General features: G+C 54.1%; 2 protein-coding genes across 4 annotated transcripts in view; one reads left to right on the top strand and one right to left on the bottom strand.

Annotated features, from left to right (window-relative positions):
* The window catches only part of TIPARP (TCDD inducible poly(ADP-ribose) polymerase), a 30845-nt gene extending 16985 nt beyond the window's left edge, over positions 1-13860 (bottom strand). The window contains exons 1-2 of one of the 3 annotated variants that reach the window (XM_067002605.1): positions 13592-13860; positions 3457-4460 (exon numbers count right to left, since the gene is read on the bottom strand). In XM_067002605.1, coding sequence (XP_066858706.1) covers positions 3457-4460; positions 13592-13825 — 1238 coding nt within the window. In that variant the 5' untranslated portion in view covers positions 13826-13860. Of the gene's footprint in view, positions 1-3456; positions 4461-6353; positions 6488-13108 lie in introns of those variants that run through there. The other 2 variants (XM_048059471.2, XM_067002606.1) reach the window with 2 other exon arrangements.
* A 44-nt stretch (positions 13861-13904) lies between these two features.
* SSR3 (signal sequence receptor subunit 3) lies at positions 13905-17631 on the top strand. The gene is made up of 5 exons (XM_067002614.1): positions 13905-14098; positions 14384-14510; positions 15234-15332; positions 16299-16430; positions 17090-17631. Exons 1-5 carry the CDS (start codon positions 13960-13962, stop codon positions 17154-17156), a joined length of 564 nt encoding a protein of 187 aa, XP_066858715.1. The 5' UTR covers positions 13905-13959; the 3' UTR covers positions 17157-17631.
* Positions 17632-17838: the final 207 nt, after the last annotated feature.

Here is a 17838-nt window from a genome sequence, read left to right on the forward strand (position 1 = left end):
GGGCTGCAGAAGGTTGTGTTCTTAACTACTACATTTTAACCGGTTTCAGGATATTTCTATTTTTATAGAGTGCTGCTACATTAAAAAAAAATAACAACAGAGTCAAAACCTCCGAGGAGCCGTCGTTTTGTGAGCTGCGATAGGCCAGGTGCACGCAGCTGAGCGGAGGCTGCAAGTCCCCGGGCACAGAGGGATGGCTCCCCTGGCCGAGGGGGGGGATTCCAGCCAGAGAGGGGGGATCTGGGGGTCAGGAACTGCACAGTTGTTTTAAACAAATCCTCCTGTCAGCAGCAGCAAGGTTGCTTGTTTTGAAAAGCAGCATATGCACGATCAGACAGGTGCACGGGGAAAACCTGCTGGGTTCTGCTGCCAAGCGCTTCCCCTTACTGAAGGGCATCTCAAACTATCACAGCCAGGGTGCTCTCAGGTGGAAAGCAGCACTCGGCTTTGTTCTCTCCAACCCTTAGCTACAGGCTGGAACTTCTCCAGGGCCTCTCCTCACATGCACGAAGAAAACTTGTAGGTATTGTATCCTGCTCACATCCCCCCTTTGTTTAGGCAGACTGGTATTTGGCCGTAACTACTTGGTAAGATTTAAGAAAGCAAACCCAGAGTTTATGATGAAGTTTTAGATGCAGTTTGAGGCCAAACTAACGAGTGAGCAGCCAAGGCAACTTGGTACAAAGAGGTGACTGAAGAGGGGTTACCGCTGTTCCTGCCTGGAGAGCGGGTCCCCCTCCGGCGAGAGGCAGCGTGTGAATGTTTACTTGACATCCTTCGTCTCGATAACGCCGACATGAATAAAGATTTACACCAACAGCAACTTGAAGAACACCCTATCTGAGTCCGGAGCTTATTCTCCAGCTGCGCCACTCTCCCACCACCGTGGTGAACAGCCCCACTTCACGGGGGCAGCGCACCCCGACGGCACTGGGCGCGTGGCCCGCAGCAATCGTGCCGCATAAACTGCGTTTAAAGCAAAGGCCGACGGACAGCTACCGCCCGCTGGCTATCCGTCAGGCTTCTGCGTGGCCTTTCTTGGACATGCAAAGCGCCGAGCAGACATTTCCTCATCGCATGCAATCTGGAGAGATAGGCCTGCACAGCGAGTCCGACCACAAGAGATTAACGGCTCTAGCCAAATAACGCGGTAACCATGCGAACTGTGAGCTGTCCCAGCACGTCCGCGAGCCTCGCGGCACGGCGGGCACGCTGCTCTCTGCATCTCGTTGCCAGGAGACGCCAACGGCCCGGGGACAGGGGGAGGCCGGCGGCCTGCGGGGACCCAGCAAAAAGGCACCGGGAGTCACGCGCGGCCCGGCCGCAGGGGATGGCACGGCGCGAGAGGGAGCTCGCCGCAAGTCCCGGGCAAACGTTTTCCCCCAGCTCCAGATCTCGTTCAAAACCACGCGCAGTTTCAAGGCGTATCAGGTTCAAGGCTCGCGGCCAGGAGCTCCGGTCTTAAACAAGTTTCACTTCTGGGTTCCTGCTGATACCCACTAGGGACACGCAGCTCTCCGAGGGGGTGGATCCGTCCAGGAGCCACAGAGCTTGCAGCTTATTGCTGCAGGAGAAGAGACGATGAAGATACAGCCTTCCAACCCTGCACGAGAGCACGATCGGGTACTCGAAGGGCCTGCCCCTACCCCGGCAGCGCCCTGCTGCAGCGCTGGGCACCCGCGGCCCAGTGACAGCACGCAACATGTCTGCCAGCAGCCCTGCCGCCTTGCTTCCCGACCAGCTCAGGCAGAAGCTCAGGGTACCAAGAGGCCAAAACGCTCACTCACCAGGCTGGAAACCGGCAAAACGAGCGTAAAGGCGGCCGGCGGGTTCAGCCAACGTTGCAGGCTGGGGGTGCGATGACTAAGCAGTCAGGGAGCCGTGCTTCCTTCAGAGGTAATCACCCTGGGCTCCATCGCTGGGAGCAGGTAGAGCGTGTGTGTAGCAACAGGCTGCGATACACGCTCCAAAAAAAACAGAACAAAACCCAGTGTGCTTATTTGCACAGAGCTCAAACTTGAATTACGTGCAGAGGCTTTTCTCGTACCGACATTTGCTGTTCTATGTTTTTAGAAATCTTTTTAAATATTTGGAAAAAATGGAAGTGTCTCTTTCGTAAACAACGGCGAATTTTATCTGCTGTGTAGTTACAAGATTTTACGTCAGATCGCTGTATTTTCCCAGGACAAAGAGATGAACCTGTAGGCTGATGGAGCTGAGATCTGGCGCCCAACCCAATGCCCCGTTCGGTGCATGTAAAGACTCTGACACACGGAGCATTACGCTGGGTCTCTGACACCTAACGGGAAACCTCACCAATCTCAGCAAGGAGGAATATACTTCTTCGGGAAGCAGAAGGAAGAAGGGGCGACAAGAACAAATCCACAAGGACTTGGGTGGCAAAGACAAACTCGCAGTTCCCCCTGCAACCCAAATGTCTCTGACCCTCGACCGCTGCTGGAGCGAGCGGCACCAGCCTGCCAGGGTACGGCAGGGCAGACGGGCTATGAGAAATGTGGGTTCTTATTTCCTCCAGAAGAAGAAATGATTCAGAACTCAGAAGCGAAGCCTGCGCCCCGCACTCAGAGCACAGGCCGCATAGACCCGATGAACTCGTAAACAAGGGCGCTCGCTGCTCCCATTCAGAAGGGAAGCGGCGGTACAACGCCGAGGCAGTTTTGTTTCTGATCTCAGGGCGCCGGAACAAGTCTAAATTGATAACAAACATCTTTTTGGTTTCCCATGTTCTTCAGTCATTTTCTGAGATTAGAGAACGCTACTACGTACAGAGAAACGAGAACTCCGAATGCAGGTTAACATTTTCAGAGGACGATGCTTAAATGGAAACCCAGCATTTCTGAACGCGCTGTTAAGGCCGTTCCTCCCGACCTGACTGAAACGTCACCCCAGGTGACCAGCCTCGGGGAAGCTGCAGTCGAGACACGACACAGCACCAATCTAACTACAGTTTTTAGCGTGCAATCAGGAAGGCTGCGCCCGGAGTGCGTGGCCAGTCTGGATCCAGACTCAACCTGGACTCCCCGCGACAGGAGCACTGCCGTACCCCCCCTGTTCAGTCACTGCGGAGGCTCATTCCTGCTGCCGCTTTCTAACAGAGGAGAGACTAATCAGGAATGCCAAGAACGAGCACAACGTTGCACAACAGTCTCCGTCAGCTCTCTCCATTCCTACAGGACTGAAGTTTTCTCATTTCACACGCCTCAACTCCTTTTGCTCCAGAGAGCACTTCCCAGTTCTAAACAGCAGCTTTAAGAGGCACACAAGAATTTTCCGCAGCAAACTTCTCTGATATATTTAAGGCAACATCGCGACAAGCTTTGGAAAACACTTGTATACGAGATACCAGACAAAAAGAGGGCATATCCTGTTCTATTTCTGCACCAGGGCACGGTTAAGCAGCCCTGTGCTAGGAAGTAACCAAAGCCAGGCACCTACCGGTATTTCACTTTGATCCTGTCGTTGTCGGGGTTGCAGTAGAGCCTTTCCAGGTGCTCCTGGGAATCGTTGGTCACGCTCTGCCAGCTCTGAGTTGCCGTCCTCCTCACCTGCCAGTGATAGGGCAGCACCGTGTGGTGTTTGGGACAATCACTGCCATAAACACACGCGCCCTGGAGAAAATCCACACAGATTTCTATCCCATCCTCCTGGTGGGTGTGATACTGCAACTGGTTCAGGAGCTCGAATACCAAATCGAGAGAAGCCTCCTCGCTTTTATCCTGGAATATCCCGGCGCTGAATTTATTGCTTGGGTTCAAAGCGTATTGCACGGGACAGCTACCCTCCGGGAATAAGCCAGAGGTGTAGCTTTCCAGAACCTTGTCTGGGAACAAAGGACAAGCTGCACCATCGCTAGGAGGTGGGTGCAAAGGGTGATCCTGGAATGATTCAGCGCTTGTCTCAGCAGCGGTTCCAGGAGGAGTTTCTGAGGAGAAGCCTCGCTCCCCTGCCTGCACCTCCTGCTCAGGGTGCCCAGGAGCAGGATGAGCCCCCGGCAGCTGGGTCTGCACATCTGGGGCTGAGGGCACCAGCACGGCCACGTTACTTTCTGGCTGGGGGCACGAAGTACTGAGTTCCAGAGTCTTTTTCACAGCAGGTTCACATAAACCACTATGACCTCCACCACCCTGGCCTCGGGGCACAAAGACCCTATCCAGGGTCCCGGCTCCCAGCAAACTGGTAAAGATCGGCCGCAAAGCGCGCAGAGTTTGTGTGTCCAGCCTCTTCTGCACTTGCTGCTTCTTCTTGAAGCAAGGCTTCACCGGCGGAATCTTCTCCGACAGTCTTATCTGAGGAGGAAAGTCCTCCGGAGGAGGGCACTTCATTCCCGGGCAGTGAGCCTGCTGCACAACACACGCTGCCTTGGCTTCGGTGTCCATCAGACACACACTTTGCTCTCTCCAAATCACTTTCAAATGTCCCAGAGCCTCACCAGAATCAATCTAGGGCAGAAAGGAAAACAAGACAGTTAATCTCTCTAATTGCTCAGGGTTGACACGAACAAGATCACCCCTGGAGAGGATTTCGAGCCAGCAACAGCAAAACTCCTCCCCTCTCTGTGACTGCGGGTAGCCCCTAGGCACGTAAAGCATGAAACCAGCTAAACTCCGGCTAATTAATCCCAAACACACACTCATCAGCTCCTCACACATGAGATCTCAGAGACACTCAGGCACGCACACACGGTCCCTAAGGGGGGCGGGAAGGGGGATGGGGCGATGCCCTCCTCCCCGCGATGATGCTCGCTAGCGAGCGGCACTTTGGCTCCTTACATTCCACAAAAGCAGGCGCCGTGCTGGTCACTTCTACGTCCCCCCCAAACACAGCCCCGAGACCAGGCGCGTGGGCAGATGCGCAGCCCCAACGCTCCCACCGCGCCGCCCCTCCTCGCAGCGGACAGACGGACGGACGCTCTCCCTCCATCCCACCATACCTCCTCCGACCCGATCCCGTACGCACCCCCGGCAGCACCGCTGGAGAACCGCTGCCTTCGCTCAGCCTCGCGCCCAACGTCCCGGTGCCCTGAGCGGGACCGGGACCCAGGGCTCGCAGCCGGCAGCCGCCGCTCCCCCCTCGCGCACCCGGCCGTGCCCGCGGCGCGCTGCCTGACTCACGCACCCGGTGACCCCGCGGGGCCGCGGCACGCCGACACGCCGGCTCGCTCGCCTCCTGCCAGCCTCCGCGGCGGGGCCCAACGCCGGGCGGCGAGGGAGGCAAAGGGGGGCCGGCGACTCGGGCACGGAGACAAACCCGATTAGCCCCCAAGATGAAAAGTAAACTTTGTTTTTTTTTTTCTGAAGTACAAATAAATGGTACGTCTCGTAGGTCGCCGGAGAGCAAGCCGTCTGCCTTCTAATCAGGAGTCACGTAGCATTTGATTACCTTTAATTAGACCCTCTCTGCTCGCCCTGCCCGGAGCCTCCAAGGCTGGCGCGGAGCCCACTAAGGATCACTTCCTGGTCAACGCGTTCCAAGCAGAGCGCCTGCCCATTTCAACCCAAAATCAGAAAACTGACAGAATTGGGCATTTGTCTTACTGCCGAGGATCCGCTCTGGACAATCTCTCACCCAGCCTCCCCTGTTTTGGAGCACGCACTGCGAGGCTTTCGCATTGCCCTGGGAAACGGCACTGTCAGGGCAGCCAGGAAAAAAAAAGAAGCTGGACCTCTCTGCTTTCCTGCTCCTACGTTTAAAGCCACCAGTAAAAGCAAACTCCAACATTATTGTTTCTCTTTGATCCTCGCACACACATAGCAGGGAACGCTCTTCCTAAGGGTACCGTAAACCTTCAGGTAACTCCAGAGCCTTCAGCCCCCTCAGCTGCTTCACCTCCCCGTGCCCAGGCTCAGCGCCCCGCTGTGCCGGGCAGCGCCACGAGCGACTTAGGGTCTGGTTCAGCTGTGCCTCCATCGCTATTTCAATGCCGGTTTGCTCACGCGGTTACTTTATATTAGGGAGCTGCCCTATGCACGGAGCTGAGCCTCCCGGCGCCTCTACGCACAGCAGGCAGCGGGCACAGCGACAGCAGGGCTGCCCGCTCCGATCTCAGCCGTTTCACGTCCACCCCCCGGCACCACTATTTAGAAGCGACCTCAGCAGCCACCGAGCGCGGTGCCCTGCTCGCACAAGGCACCCGGCACAAGGAGACCTCCTGCTGGGGGGGGGGGCTCAGCCCCTCTGCACCGGACCCCACGGCTCCTGCCCCTCGCCGAAGGGGGTGAGCCCAGCGCCCGCGGGATGGGGATGGGGTGGGGGGAGGCAGGGGGAAGGTATAGGGTAGGGTAGGGTAGGGTAGGGTAGGGTAGGGTAGGGAGAGCCGCCCTGCGCACACCTACCGGCTGGCTCAGCGGGGGCAGCACGGCCCCGCCGCCCGCGAGGGGGCTCGGCCCGGCCCGGCTCGGCTCTGCCCGGCCCGGCCCGGCTCTGCCCGGCTCGGCCCCGCTCCGCTCCCGGCAGGGCGCTGCCGCCGGGGCCGCTGCGGGCGGGCCACCGCCGCCACCGCCGGGCGCGGGCAGCCTCCTGGAGGGGCGGGCGGCAGCAGCGAAACGGAGGGAAAATGGGAAAAAAAAAAAAAAAAAAAAAGCAGGAAAGAAAAAAAAAGAAAAAAGAAAAAAAAAGAAAAAACTAATAACGATAAATATAAAAAATTAGAAGCGCCTGCCCCGGCCGGCCTCTCGCCGCAGCCTTCCCAGCCGCTGAGTCTTGCCCAGTTGAGCTGAACTGAGCCGTGCCGTGCCGAGCTGTGCTGAGCTGTGCCGAGCCGTGCCGTGCCGTGCCGATCTGATCCGATCCGAGCCGCCCGCAGCGCCGCCCGCGGCCCCAGCGCCGGCCGCGCCCCCCCTGCCCCCGGCGGCCTTTAAGCGGCGCTTCCGGAGCCGCCGGGCCCGGGGCGGAGCCGGCACCGCCCGTGCGGGGACGGGACGGGACGGGAAGGCACAGCACGGCACGGCACGGCACGGCACGGCTCGGCACGGCCCGTCCGGCAGCGCCCCGGCGCTCGGTGCCTCCCCGCGGCGGGGCCGTGGGTGCCGTGCCCCCCCCCCGGGCAGCCAAAGCCCTCCCCGAGCCCACGGCCCGCCCCGCAGCGCAGCCCCGGCCCGGGAAGGGCAGGGGGCACACGGCCGCTGCTTCTTTTCCGTGACAAGCGCAGAAGGCAGGAACGGCTCACTCGGCCGTGAGGCAGCGATAGCTCGCACACGGGTCCGGAGGCCGCCACGGCTCCCCCGGCGGCGCTGCTGCAAGGGGGGGGCGAGGCGAGGGGCAGCCTGGCACTGCCATCCCTCCCCAGACAAGCGTGTCACTAAAGGAAACACACCATGGCACGGCAGCAGGACACGCAGCCGGCTCTGAGGCCGCCCCAATGAAATCTGTAAAGCACCTGTGGCCAGGGTGGAAGCGTGACCTCATTTCTAAACACACGCTTAAGCCTTCAGCGAGCGAACACCAGCTTTCATTATTCCTTCCAAACGGCAACCGCCTCAGGGCGAACGCGGTACTTCGTGGTTCTGACCTGCAAATAACGCAATCAGCAGCAGGCACCCTGATCTGCTGCGGAAAGAGGGGGAATGTCTCTGACTCCAGTGCTCGCAGTTAAAACAAGGCTTCCAGGCTCTGACTGTTCTAGTGGCGGCCACGAGACCTTTTCTCAGCACCTGCAGAACGGCCATCCTCAACTGCCTCCAGCACGTCACATCGCAGCTACGGCGATTTTCCGTCTCTGTGTTTGGTACGAAGTCGACAAATGGTGCTGGGCGCTGAGGGATGCTGCGGAAGCTGGCGGCTGCACCTCCTCAGCTCCCCCAGCCATGAAATCCCAAGCCCGGCTCGTTTAGCTTCTGCTGCCCCCTGCGTTTTCCAGGGAGAAAAGGCAGAGGAACCGGCGCTGACACAAGCTCTAATTTTAGCTCCATGTACCGGCGGATAAGCCAGCAGAGGACAAAGCTGTTAGACACCACGCTGCCCTCCGTAACTTGTCCCCGCGCCGCCAAGCTTAGGAGGTAAATACCAGCCCTTTAGTCAGCTCCCCCATCACCCAGCTAGCCGAACCTCCTCCAGTCAGCCCTTCACGTGTTCTCGGGGTGCCTTCACCTGCAAGATGCTAGATGTGCACGCCTGCATTACCACACGGGAAAGGCTACGGCTCTCATCACGGAAAGGCAACGCTGAGCCATTAAAGGGCTCCTTAAAACCATTAAGAGATCCTCTGCCATCACATCGCAGGGAAGAGCTGCTGGTGGCGGCTAGCAGGGGGCACGAGGAAGCCCTCCCATCAAAGGTTATGAACCTCTGCAGGGGGACTTCTGGGGATGCTTAACAATCCTGTCTTCAGGTAGTTTTAGGTAGGCCTCACGGATTTCAAGACATTAAGAAAGAGAACTCTGAGCGAGATGCTCAGCGACACCGCCCCCGGTGGGTTCGGGGCATACAGAGCACCAGCAACCGGCCCCCCTCACACCACAAATCAAGACGAGAACCAAATTGTCTTCAGTGGTACCTGGGTTCCCTTCATGAACTTCATTTCTCCCATTTCATGACACTTGATGACGATGAGTGCTAATTGCCTTCAAATAACATTTCTAGCCCGACCCCTGTTCCGACAGCCACGTGCCAGCAGACAGGTTATCTCAGCACCACGGAAAAACAAGTGTCAACGATGCAGATTTTTTTTTAACAGACGGAAAAAAGAGGATCTCTGAGCAGTTCACTGCTATTAAGATGTGCTGACTCTTCCCCTCCTATTAGACTTTTGCAGGAACTGTGCAACAGTCCGTTTTTCATCACACTCAGGCTATGGGATGTAGATTTCTTTTCTCTCCCTTACAAATTGCACAAGTAAGACACATCGAGTCTATTTCTATCAAGTCTCTTAATTCCAGGACCAGGAATTTTAATTGTGGGTTGGTTTTTTGTCTGTTTTGTTTTAGTTTGTTTTTTTTAAGAATAAAAAAAGTGCTCGATGTGTTGACATGAAGGTGAAACGATGCAGGCCGCTAACGGAAATGAACACGGAGGAGGGCAGCAAGAGGTTAACACCGGCGTCCTGGTGGCCTTTGTTGGAGTGACACCTAGTGGGCTGGCTCTCGCTTCGCTCTGCAGGATGCAGGAGGATGCTCTGAGGATGAGGAGAGCAGGAATTCCAAGGTGCAGCCCCGCTGGATTGAACACATGCTCTGTTACAGTCTCTCTCCGCTAGCAATGCTCAGCAACGACCGAATCTCAGCCACGCTGGTTCCTGCAGCTTTAGGTCAGGAGGGCCTCCGGGGAGCGGCGCGGGCTTCGTGCCGTAGCCTGGGAAAGCAGCTGGGACCCCACTGCTCAGCGCCACCGGGGTCCTGTGCCCGCCCCAGCGGTTCCCATTCCGCGCTGCCAGCGAGCAGCACCTTTCGAATCCAGGCCCAGGCCATGAAACGACAAAGGTTTATCACAAAGTAGAAACAGAAAAAAATGGTAGCAGTCATACTCAGGGCCAGAGTCTCTGGGGAAGTTGCGTTTCTAGGTGGAGGGCTTGTTCCTGCAGCTGCACCAGTCTGAAAGGCATCAGTGCCCAGAGCACAATGTCAGAGGAACAGCTGTACTCAACCTTGAATATTACCTTCACTCTTACCTCTAGAGTTATTTGTCAAGTCCTGCATTTGATACTGCTTTTTCCAAGGCAGGTGTCAGCTCCATTTTGTATCTGGGATAAATGCTGAGTGAGTAAGCCCCCGAGAATCTACTTACAAACATCATTTCGTACCTTTGGTCTACATGCAGAAGGAACTATCAACAGAAACTTTTAAAATGTTAAAGGAGGAAACGGGAACAGACGAGATCATTTCAAGACACCAAAAACGGGTCACATACGCTACACCGAGCTCCCTCCAGATGCAGCAAGTGTCACAGAAATACAGCAGGTTTCAGCTTTTAGAAACTGAAGGCGAACGTAGCAATCGGTTATTGCAGTTCAATGTTCTACAAAGCTAAAAAAGAACAGCTGATGGAACACCAGCGCTGGGTGACGCACTCTCCTTTATTCACCTCAGCGACCACTGCAACTTTTTTCCCTCTTCCTAACGCAGAGAAACGTAACTCAGTCATTCTCCCCTGCTTACAGCGTCTCAGAATTCCTCTCAAATCCATGCCCAGGGGAGGAAGCCACCCCTCAAGCTGTCTGGGAAGAACACTGGTTCAAGGCCAGCCCGCGGACTGTCCCTCCAGCTGCGACAGCTGCGCTGTTTTGGGGGCTACGCTCTAAGCCCCACCCGAGAACAGATTTGTCTGAAAAATAATACAGCCAGATTGTCTCCAGTTTTAAACCTCAGACTTCAAAGAAAACAACAAAAAAAAAACCAGCACAGAGAGAACTGAAAGGCTTCTCATCCACCTATTTCACAGAGACAGCAGAAGCCACTCAGTTTATGAGCGCCGTGCCTGTTCATTCAGAGGAGGCCTTTTGTATTTCAGCAATCCCCCACCAGCTGATCCAACTTCAGAGCACTAATCCCTCCCGGCATGGCAAACTTCAACACCTCCAAGTAAACACGGGGATTGTGGAATACGAGAAGGGTTCTGTTTTCAACAAAGAGGGTTTTTTTTTCCCCCAGTCTTAACTACAGTGAAGCTCTTTGCTCTGCTCTAATTTCGTTGTTGGACATCACAGAATCACACACTGGTTTGGGTCAGAAGGGACCTCACAGCCCGCCCAGATGGGGTCCCAGAAGGGTCCCCAAATCCCTGACAAAGCCTAGTCCGTTGGCTCTGCAATGAACGCCGTTCAGAAGTCAGACTGAATGCAGGTGTGAAGGTGCAAACTGAGCGGTGTAAGGCCATGAATTTAATTCCCAACTATCAAGTACCGCGGGTGTAAGAAGCACAGAAAATCTGTCCAGATTTCTTCTAGCCAGAACGAGGAGAACACACAATTCCCCCTGAGGATAACAATAAACAGCTGCAAACTGTCGCAAAGCTTTTAGACCAGATCTATACTGGTCTCAATTTTGGTGCATTACTTCAGTTAAAGCAGCAGAGCAGACACACTCTGCCTTCCTCCCCACAAATGCCCGGCTCCTTCCACCCCACACTGCCGAGACACCAATTACACCCCAGATACTCAAGCACTGACCTGCTGGAGACCCGTGAGATAACGGGAACCACCACGTAGCCAGAGCAACTCCGCATCACACCACTGGAATTTGCTACTGGAGCTACAACGGCGCTGCAGCTCCCCGGCCCCAGGGCACCTACGGGAAGAGCCACCACAAAACTCTCCTGGTCCTGCTCCTCACCCGCCTTGAGGCTGCCCCCTGCCTGCGCTGCCTCACAGGGGCAGCCCCTTCTGCATGTTAGGGATTCTCTTAGGATTTTGGAACCTAAAGGAAGAGATGGCACGAATCAACCAGCTGAAAAACCAAACAAACCTAGGAATACATCGTGGAGTTGCTGTGCTGCAGCCTCATGATTATTTTCCCGTGCACCCTAAGCACACAGACCGTCAGAATCCAATCGGTAACACACACCGAAGTCAGACGGTCAGACTGATGACAATCGTTCTTAGACCCCGGGACATTCAGATTCATGTTAGCACAGAAGGTGACAACCACAGCTTTGCTGAGGAGCAGACGGTTCGGTGCTTATCAGCTGCCGGGCAGAGCCTGCTTTCCAACCCGACACCAACGTGGCTCTGAGTCTGTACTTCGCCCAGGGAAGTGGAGACAGCAAAACGGGCAGAACAAACCCTGCTGGGAAATGCCTCTGCCCAAATTTACAGCTTTTAGCTTAGTCCAGCTGAGTTTTAGAAGTGTGAGAAGCAAAGATAAGCCTCGTGTTTCCAGAATACGTACCACTCCTTCCGCGTTCTAATATGAAAATTGGTAAGCAACATTCTTCATAACTTACAAGGCTGACAGTACCAACATCTGTGTTAGCAGAACAAGTTTCGCCTTGGGAACAAGAGCCATTGCTCCTCTGGTTTTGAAGCCTCATGTCCCCAGTGGCTTCTGAAAAAAGCTTCAGATAAGATGCATTCAGCACAACACGGATTTGGGTACTTAAACAAAAACTTGAATTGCTTTGGCAGAAGTCCATGTCCCAATTTATTTTTGGGGAAGCGAGCACGACACACTTAGACTGAGCATGAGGTGACAGTTTTGTTGTATGCGATGTTCTGCTTACATTCCTGTTACCCAGTGCCAAGAGTTTTTTTTAAATCAAAGCGCTTGTTTGTTTTTTCCAAAAAAAAGTCTTTCATCATTCTTCTGCACAAAACAAAGTCACACTTCATCTTAACGGAGAGCCAGATGGGCACCAGGCAGACTGCGTTCCGAAATGCTACCGTGCTGCTCACATAAACCCAAACCCTGAACAAAAACTTAATTACATTCCACCACAACACACATTTACCCAGATGAGCGGAGGAAGAAATCTGTGCAAAAACACGGGCAACAAGCCGGAATATTAAAACAATCTTACACGTAATCTGTCCTGCGCTTTCCAACTACTTTTGACAACTCTAACAACACACTTCAATAAGGAAATTCCTATAATATTGATCGAATGGCGATGTTACCCACTACACATTTGGTTTTAAAGGGTTTTACAAACAAGATTGTCAAGAAAGTCCCGTGCAATACACACGTGCATGCTCAGAAGGTTAAAGCCCTTGAAACAACCGTCCACTAAAATGCCTCTGATGACCTCCATTCCCACGGAGAAAATTATTTAATTGAAACAGTCTGAATTCCTTTTCTGTTACTTTTAAGCAAGTTTATCTTTTCTCCGTTTTCAGACAGCCACAGAAACGTTTAGAAATTAAGAAAGCACAGCTCAAATAGTTTAATCCAGCTAGGTGTGGGAGCCATCACCGATTGCTCGAGAGCTGCGGCGAACAACAACGCCAAAGGGCAGCAGCCGAAGCCCCCCGGGCCGCCACCCCGGGGCCCCCTGCCACACGCTCCCAAGCGATGGGATTCCCGTCAGCGGTCGCAGACCCGTGACAGCAGGGTGCCTGCGTGCGGGTGGCGCTGCCACCCGAGTGATGAAGAGCAAGGGGGTGGATGAAGGGGCGAGGCGGGTCCCGGCCTCTTCGCGGGGGCACAGCAGGCTCAGTACTCACCGCTCGGTCTGCTGGTGCTTGGCGTTACCGTGCTTCATCTCAGCAGGTTACTGCGCTTCTCCTCATCGGGGTCACCATGCTTCTCCTCATCGGGGTCACCGTGCTTCTCCTCATCGGGGTCACCGTGCTTCACCTCACCTCACCAGCTTGCGGGGCAGCCCGGGGCCCTGCTGCAGGCACAGCCCCGTGCCACGGAGGGAGGCCGGCCCCAGCACCGGGCGCGTTCCTCCCGTCGCTCCCCGCAGGTACCAGCACAACGCTGGGGATGTTCCAACTTCACGCTGCGCTCGGCGTGCGCCACAACACCGCTGCACTCGGTGAGAGGAGCTCGGTACGGGGCCGAACAGCAGAGCCCCGCTCCGCTTACACGCGTTTTCTAAGTCTCTTCTTCGTTATAACGGGTACAGGCGGTGACACGAACCCACCTCGTCTCCAGCTGCCCTGCCCTGCCCTGCCCTGCCCTGCCCTCCTCGTGCTGCGGACCTGGGGGCCATGAGGCGAGGTGAGGTGAGGCGAGGTGAGGTGAGGCGAGGTGAGGCGGGGCGAGGCTCCTCTCTCCGCACCGGGGGCGCCCTCAGCCCGGTCCCAGGTCCCGGTCCCAGGTCTCGGTCCCAGGTCCGAGGTCCCAGGTCCCAGGTCCAGGTCCCGGTCCCGGTCCCGGTCCCAGGTCCCGGTCCCAGGTCCCGGACCCAGGTCCCAGGTCCCGGGTCGCCGCATGTGCCCGGTCCCTGTCAGCCCCCTCCGCCGCCGGAAGTCCCCTCGGCGGGTCCCGGAAGCGACGGGTCCCGCCCCGCCCCGCCCCGCGCCGCCCCGCCCCGCCCCGCCGCGGCGCTCCGTGAGGTGAGGCGGCCATGGCGCCCAGGGGCGGCCCCGGCGGGCGGCAGCAGTCGGAGGAGGACCTGCTGCTGCAGGACTTCAGCCGCAACCTCTCGGCCAAGTCCTCCGCGCTCTTCTTCGGCAACGCATTCATCGTCTCCGCCATCCCCATCTGTGAGCGCCGCGGGGGGCAGGCACCGGCACCGGGACCGGCACCGGGACTGGGCCGAGCCGAGCTGAGCTGAGCTGGGCCCGGGGAGCGGCGCCCCCCCCCTCCCCCCTCAGGACTCTGCCCGCGGCCCGGCTCCGTCCTCACCCCCCCCCCCGCTGCCGACGTGGCGGCCCCGGGCCGGGCTGGGGGCGGGGGGGGTGCTGCGGGGTGCCGGGGGGGCTGCGGGGCGCCGGGGGCTCCGCGCGGGGCCATAAGGCGCTAACGCTGCCCGCTGTTCGTTTCTGAAGGGCTTTACTGGAGGATATGGCACATGGATCTCGTCCAGTCCGCCGTGCTGTACAGCGTGATGACCCTCATCAGCACCTACCTCGTGGCCTTCGCCTACAAGAACGTCAAGTTTGTGCTCAAGCACAAGTAAGCGCGGCGGCTCGTATCAATTAACGCGTCGCGAAATACGTTTGCGTTGTTTTTATGAGTAAGAAGACGTGAAACGTTACTCTGATGAGCTGTTTTATGTAGAAGTGGAAAGACATCCAGCACTTTGTCTTGCTTTTTGCTGTCTTCGCAATTGATTGCATTAGCTGCTGAATTGCATTAACTTACACCGATACAGATCTTAAGCTGTGACGGCGTGAGGGGGAAAAGTTACAACTGCGGTGTTTAACCGTGACCTTCGCTTCTTGACTCCTTTTCCATTGGAAGTCCTTGATGGGAATTTAAGGTGTGACACCAAAATGTCCGCTCACGCTTTTCCTAAAGCTGTTGCCTGTTACCACGAGGCCGTTAACTTCAGCGTGGGGGAGAAAGGCACATGGATCGTGTACTTGCCAGGCTTCTTTGGTACCCATAAATCCTAATTGGTTTCTGTTACCTCTCGTGTAATTAGGGAATAGACTAGCCTTGTCAGCCAGCAGCACAATGAAATGGCAGAACTGCCCTTGGTCTCAGTGGGTATTGCCACAAACTCCATTTGACAAGCACTGCTCCTAATTTAATTACTGCTTATTGTTCCTTCAGCCTGGCAAAGCTGTTCAGTATCGTTCGTGGCTGACTTTTATTCTTCCCTGTAAAATGCCACTTCTGTAGTCACATTTTTTTTTCATTTTGCAACTTCACCAAAAATGGTGTTTCTTACAGGGTGGCACAGAAAAGAGAAGACGCTGTTTCCAAAGAAGTCACTCGTAAGCTTTCTGAGGCAGACAACAGGAAGATGTCCCGTAAGGAGAAGGATGAAAGGTAACCTCTTGCTGCCTTTCTCTTGTTTTAATAATGCCTGGCATCTTTAAAGCTCCGGGTAGGATACTAGACACTGTTGCTTGGCTGTTGTTTTTCTCTGTAACTAGAAACTTTTTCTTCTGGTAAGTTAAATTGTTTCTTTTTTTTAATGGTAAGTGGATTTTTTTTCCCCCCCTGATAAGTAAAAGCTATTTTGTCAGCTTTTCGTTCAGCTATAAATCCTTTTGAATGATCAATGAATGGTCTTAAACATCAAAGCTGTTACCAGTAAGGTCCTATAAGGCAGCCTCCCAGTCCCTGAGGTGCAAAGCAAAACACCTTTCAGTACAGGCCCGCTGATAGCTGCCTGAAGGGAAGCGGAAGGGTAGGGCGCATGCGACATACGTGGCGTAGTGGACTGCAAGTTCCTGCGGGAGCGCGTTTCCTGCTGCTGCTGCGCTGTGCTGCTCATCGGTGGGCACCCCCAGTGGTTGTGACTGGGAAAGCAAGTGTGCAGATTTCCCCCGTGATAGCTCTGACGAGTACCCGGGCTGTGCCCGATGAGCGTCAGACAGTGCTCCGTGTTCGCGTAGGTGCCTGTCAGGGCTGTGTAAGACATAAGGAGGAGAACTAGCTTCTCCCTGGAGCAAAAAAGCCACACCTTCCCTTACAGCCCAGCGTGCCGTTAGTAGCTAACAGACACGAACCTGCAAGCACTGCTATTTATATAGGGCCGGGTCTGATGCGCATGGAGAGAAGACAAATCGTAAGTAAATAGGCAAGTGCAGAGAATACGCGGGGTTTTGTCTTTAACGGATGAGCTGACCGGTAGTTTCTGCTGTGCTGTCTTTTAGAAGCTGGCTGTGACAAAGAGCTGCAAGCTCTTGCGGTCGGTTACACCTCTGGGTGTCGGTCTCCTCAAATGGTGGGTGTGCTGGGCTGTGCCTTGATTTCAGCGTGTGAAATGATGTCTTTACCTGTTGGTAGAATTCTGTGGAAGAAAAATGAAGTTGCAGATTACGAAGCAACAACCTTTTCCATCTTCTACAACAACACCCTCTTCCTGGTCTTGGTCATCATTGCTTCGTTTTTTGTGCTGAAGAACTTCAACCCCACCGTGTATCCTTTATTACCACGCCTGGAACAACCGAAGCCCTGTTCCTGTTTGTTGTCATTGGTAACTGTATTTATCAGCTGGGTTGCAAGTGGACCCCGCTGATGGGTGCGGTTCATTTTAGTACCTCAACTTAGAAACACTTGCATGTAAAAACAGAGAATACAAAAAGAAAAAAAAAACACATCCAACTCACATAAATATTTATCATCTGTCACTAGGTGGTTTAAAGATATTACTTGGGCAATCTACAAAAATTCTTACGGCTTTGCCATTTCAATATTGTAATTATGCAGTAAGGAGGCAGCTTATGGTCTTGTAGAAACACTGTATCGGTGTTAATTGCCATGTGCTGCTACATTACAGAATTGTTTAGTTTCAGTAAATTTACAAGGTTTTTTTTGTTACTTAAATACTGCTAGAAACACTTCTAAGAGAACACGTTAAACTTTAGGAGTGCCTTTGTTCTGAAGTATTTGATGACTTGCTGATAGCCTTGATGGTAAGCTGTATTTCTAGTTCCAGTGTTGCAGTCCTATTTTAAGTCTACAGAGGAAGACTGTTTCAATTTGTTCTTTTTCATACAACTTCTACTAAATGTTCTGTAAAAAAAAAAAAGCAGTGGTATCTTTACATGTGTACATCCTTAACCTTCTTCCTACAGAAACTATATCCTTTCTATAAGTGCTTCGTCTGGACTGATCGCCCTGCTATCCACAGGATCCAAGTAGACACAAAAAACCCCACTGTTCATTCTTGTGGCAGCGTTCAACTTCCATACAAAAGCTTAAGGGAGGAATAGGAATACATGTTTTTATAATGTGACTGCCTGAGGGTCTGGGGGGAGGGTTTCAACAGAAAATTAGTGAATTATACATTTGGTATCTTTACATGGTATTATTCAATAAATGAATCAAATTTTTTTACTTGGCATTGAAAGGAGATGGCACGTGAGCCGTTATCAGACAGCGTTTGAAGCGCTTCACGGGTGGGATGATTCTGCAGACCAGTAAACACCACAAGCAGACCGTAAGGGGTGCTGCACAGCAGCACAGAGCAGCTGTAGTCGAACCCTGTAACAGAACTTGCCTGTAAATTTGGTGGCTATTGTAAGAGCCAAACTCCATGGTCGTGAAAAGTGACAATCCATCATTTATTATTGTAACGTGCAAAGTTTTAATAAAAAGGAGGCTTTTTGTCATTTAATTTCCTGTACTTCCTTTGTCAGTTTCTGAAAGTATTTCTGTGGGTAAGCAACGTGCATAGGCTTGTCACCTCTCTGCTTCCATTAGAGAAGAGGCTTCTACAAGTCAACACGTTTATTGTTTTCAGTGGAAATACTCCTCGTTTTTAAGTAACTTTGAGTCAGTAGAGAATCTGAACAGCATCTCCTAAGAAAACATTCTTGAATTT

This window comes from Anser cygnoides, chromosome 9 (genome assembly GCF_040182565.1).
Source record: "Anser cygnoides isolate HZ-2024a breed goose chromosome 9, Taihu_goose_T2T_genome, whole genome shotgun sequence".
NCBI classification, from domain to species: domain Eukaryota; kingdom Metazoa; phylum Chordata; class Aves; order Anseriformes; family Anatidae; genus Anser; species Anser cygnoides.

What these genes read in the sequence shown, in the direction of transcription:
- SSR3 (XM_067002614.1), top strand. Translation starts at nt 13,960, where the DNA reads ATGGCGCCCAGGGGCGGCCCCGGCGGGCGGCAGCAGTCGGAGGAGGAC. An exon ending in CGTCTCCGCCATCCCCATCT is followed by an intron (nt 14,099 to 14,383) that starts GTGAGCGCCGCG and finishes TCGTTTCTGAAG; the next exon opens with GGCTTTACTGGAGGATATGG. An exon ending in AAGTTTGTGCTCAAGCACAA is followed by an intron (nt 14,511 to 15,233) that starts GTAAGCGCGGCG and finishes TGTTTCTTACAG; the next exon opens with GGTGGCACAGAAAAGAGAAG.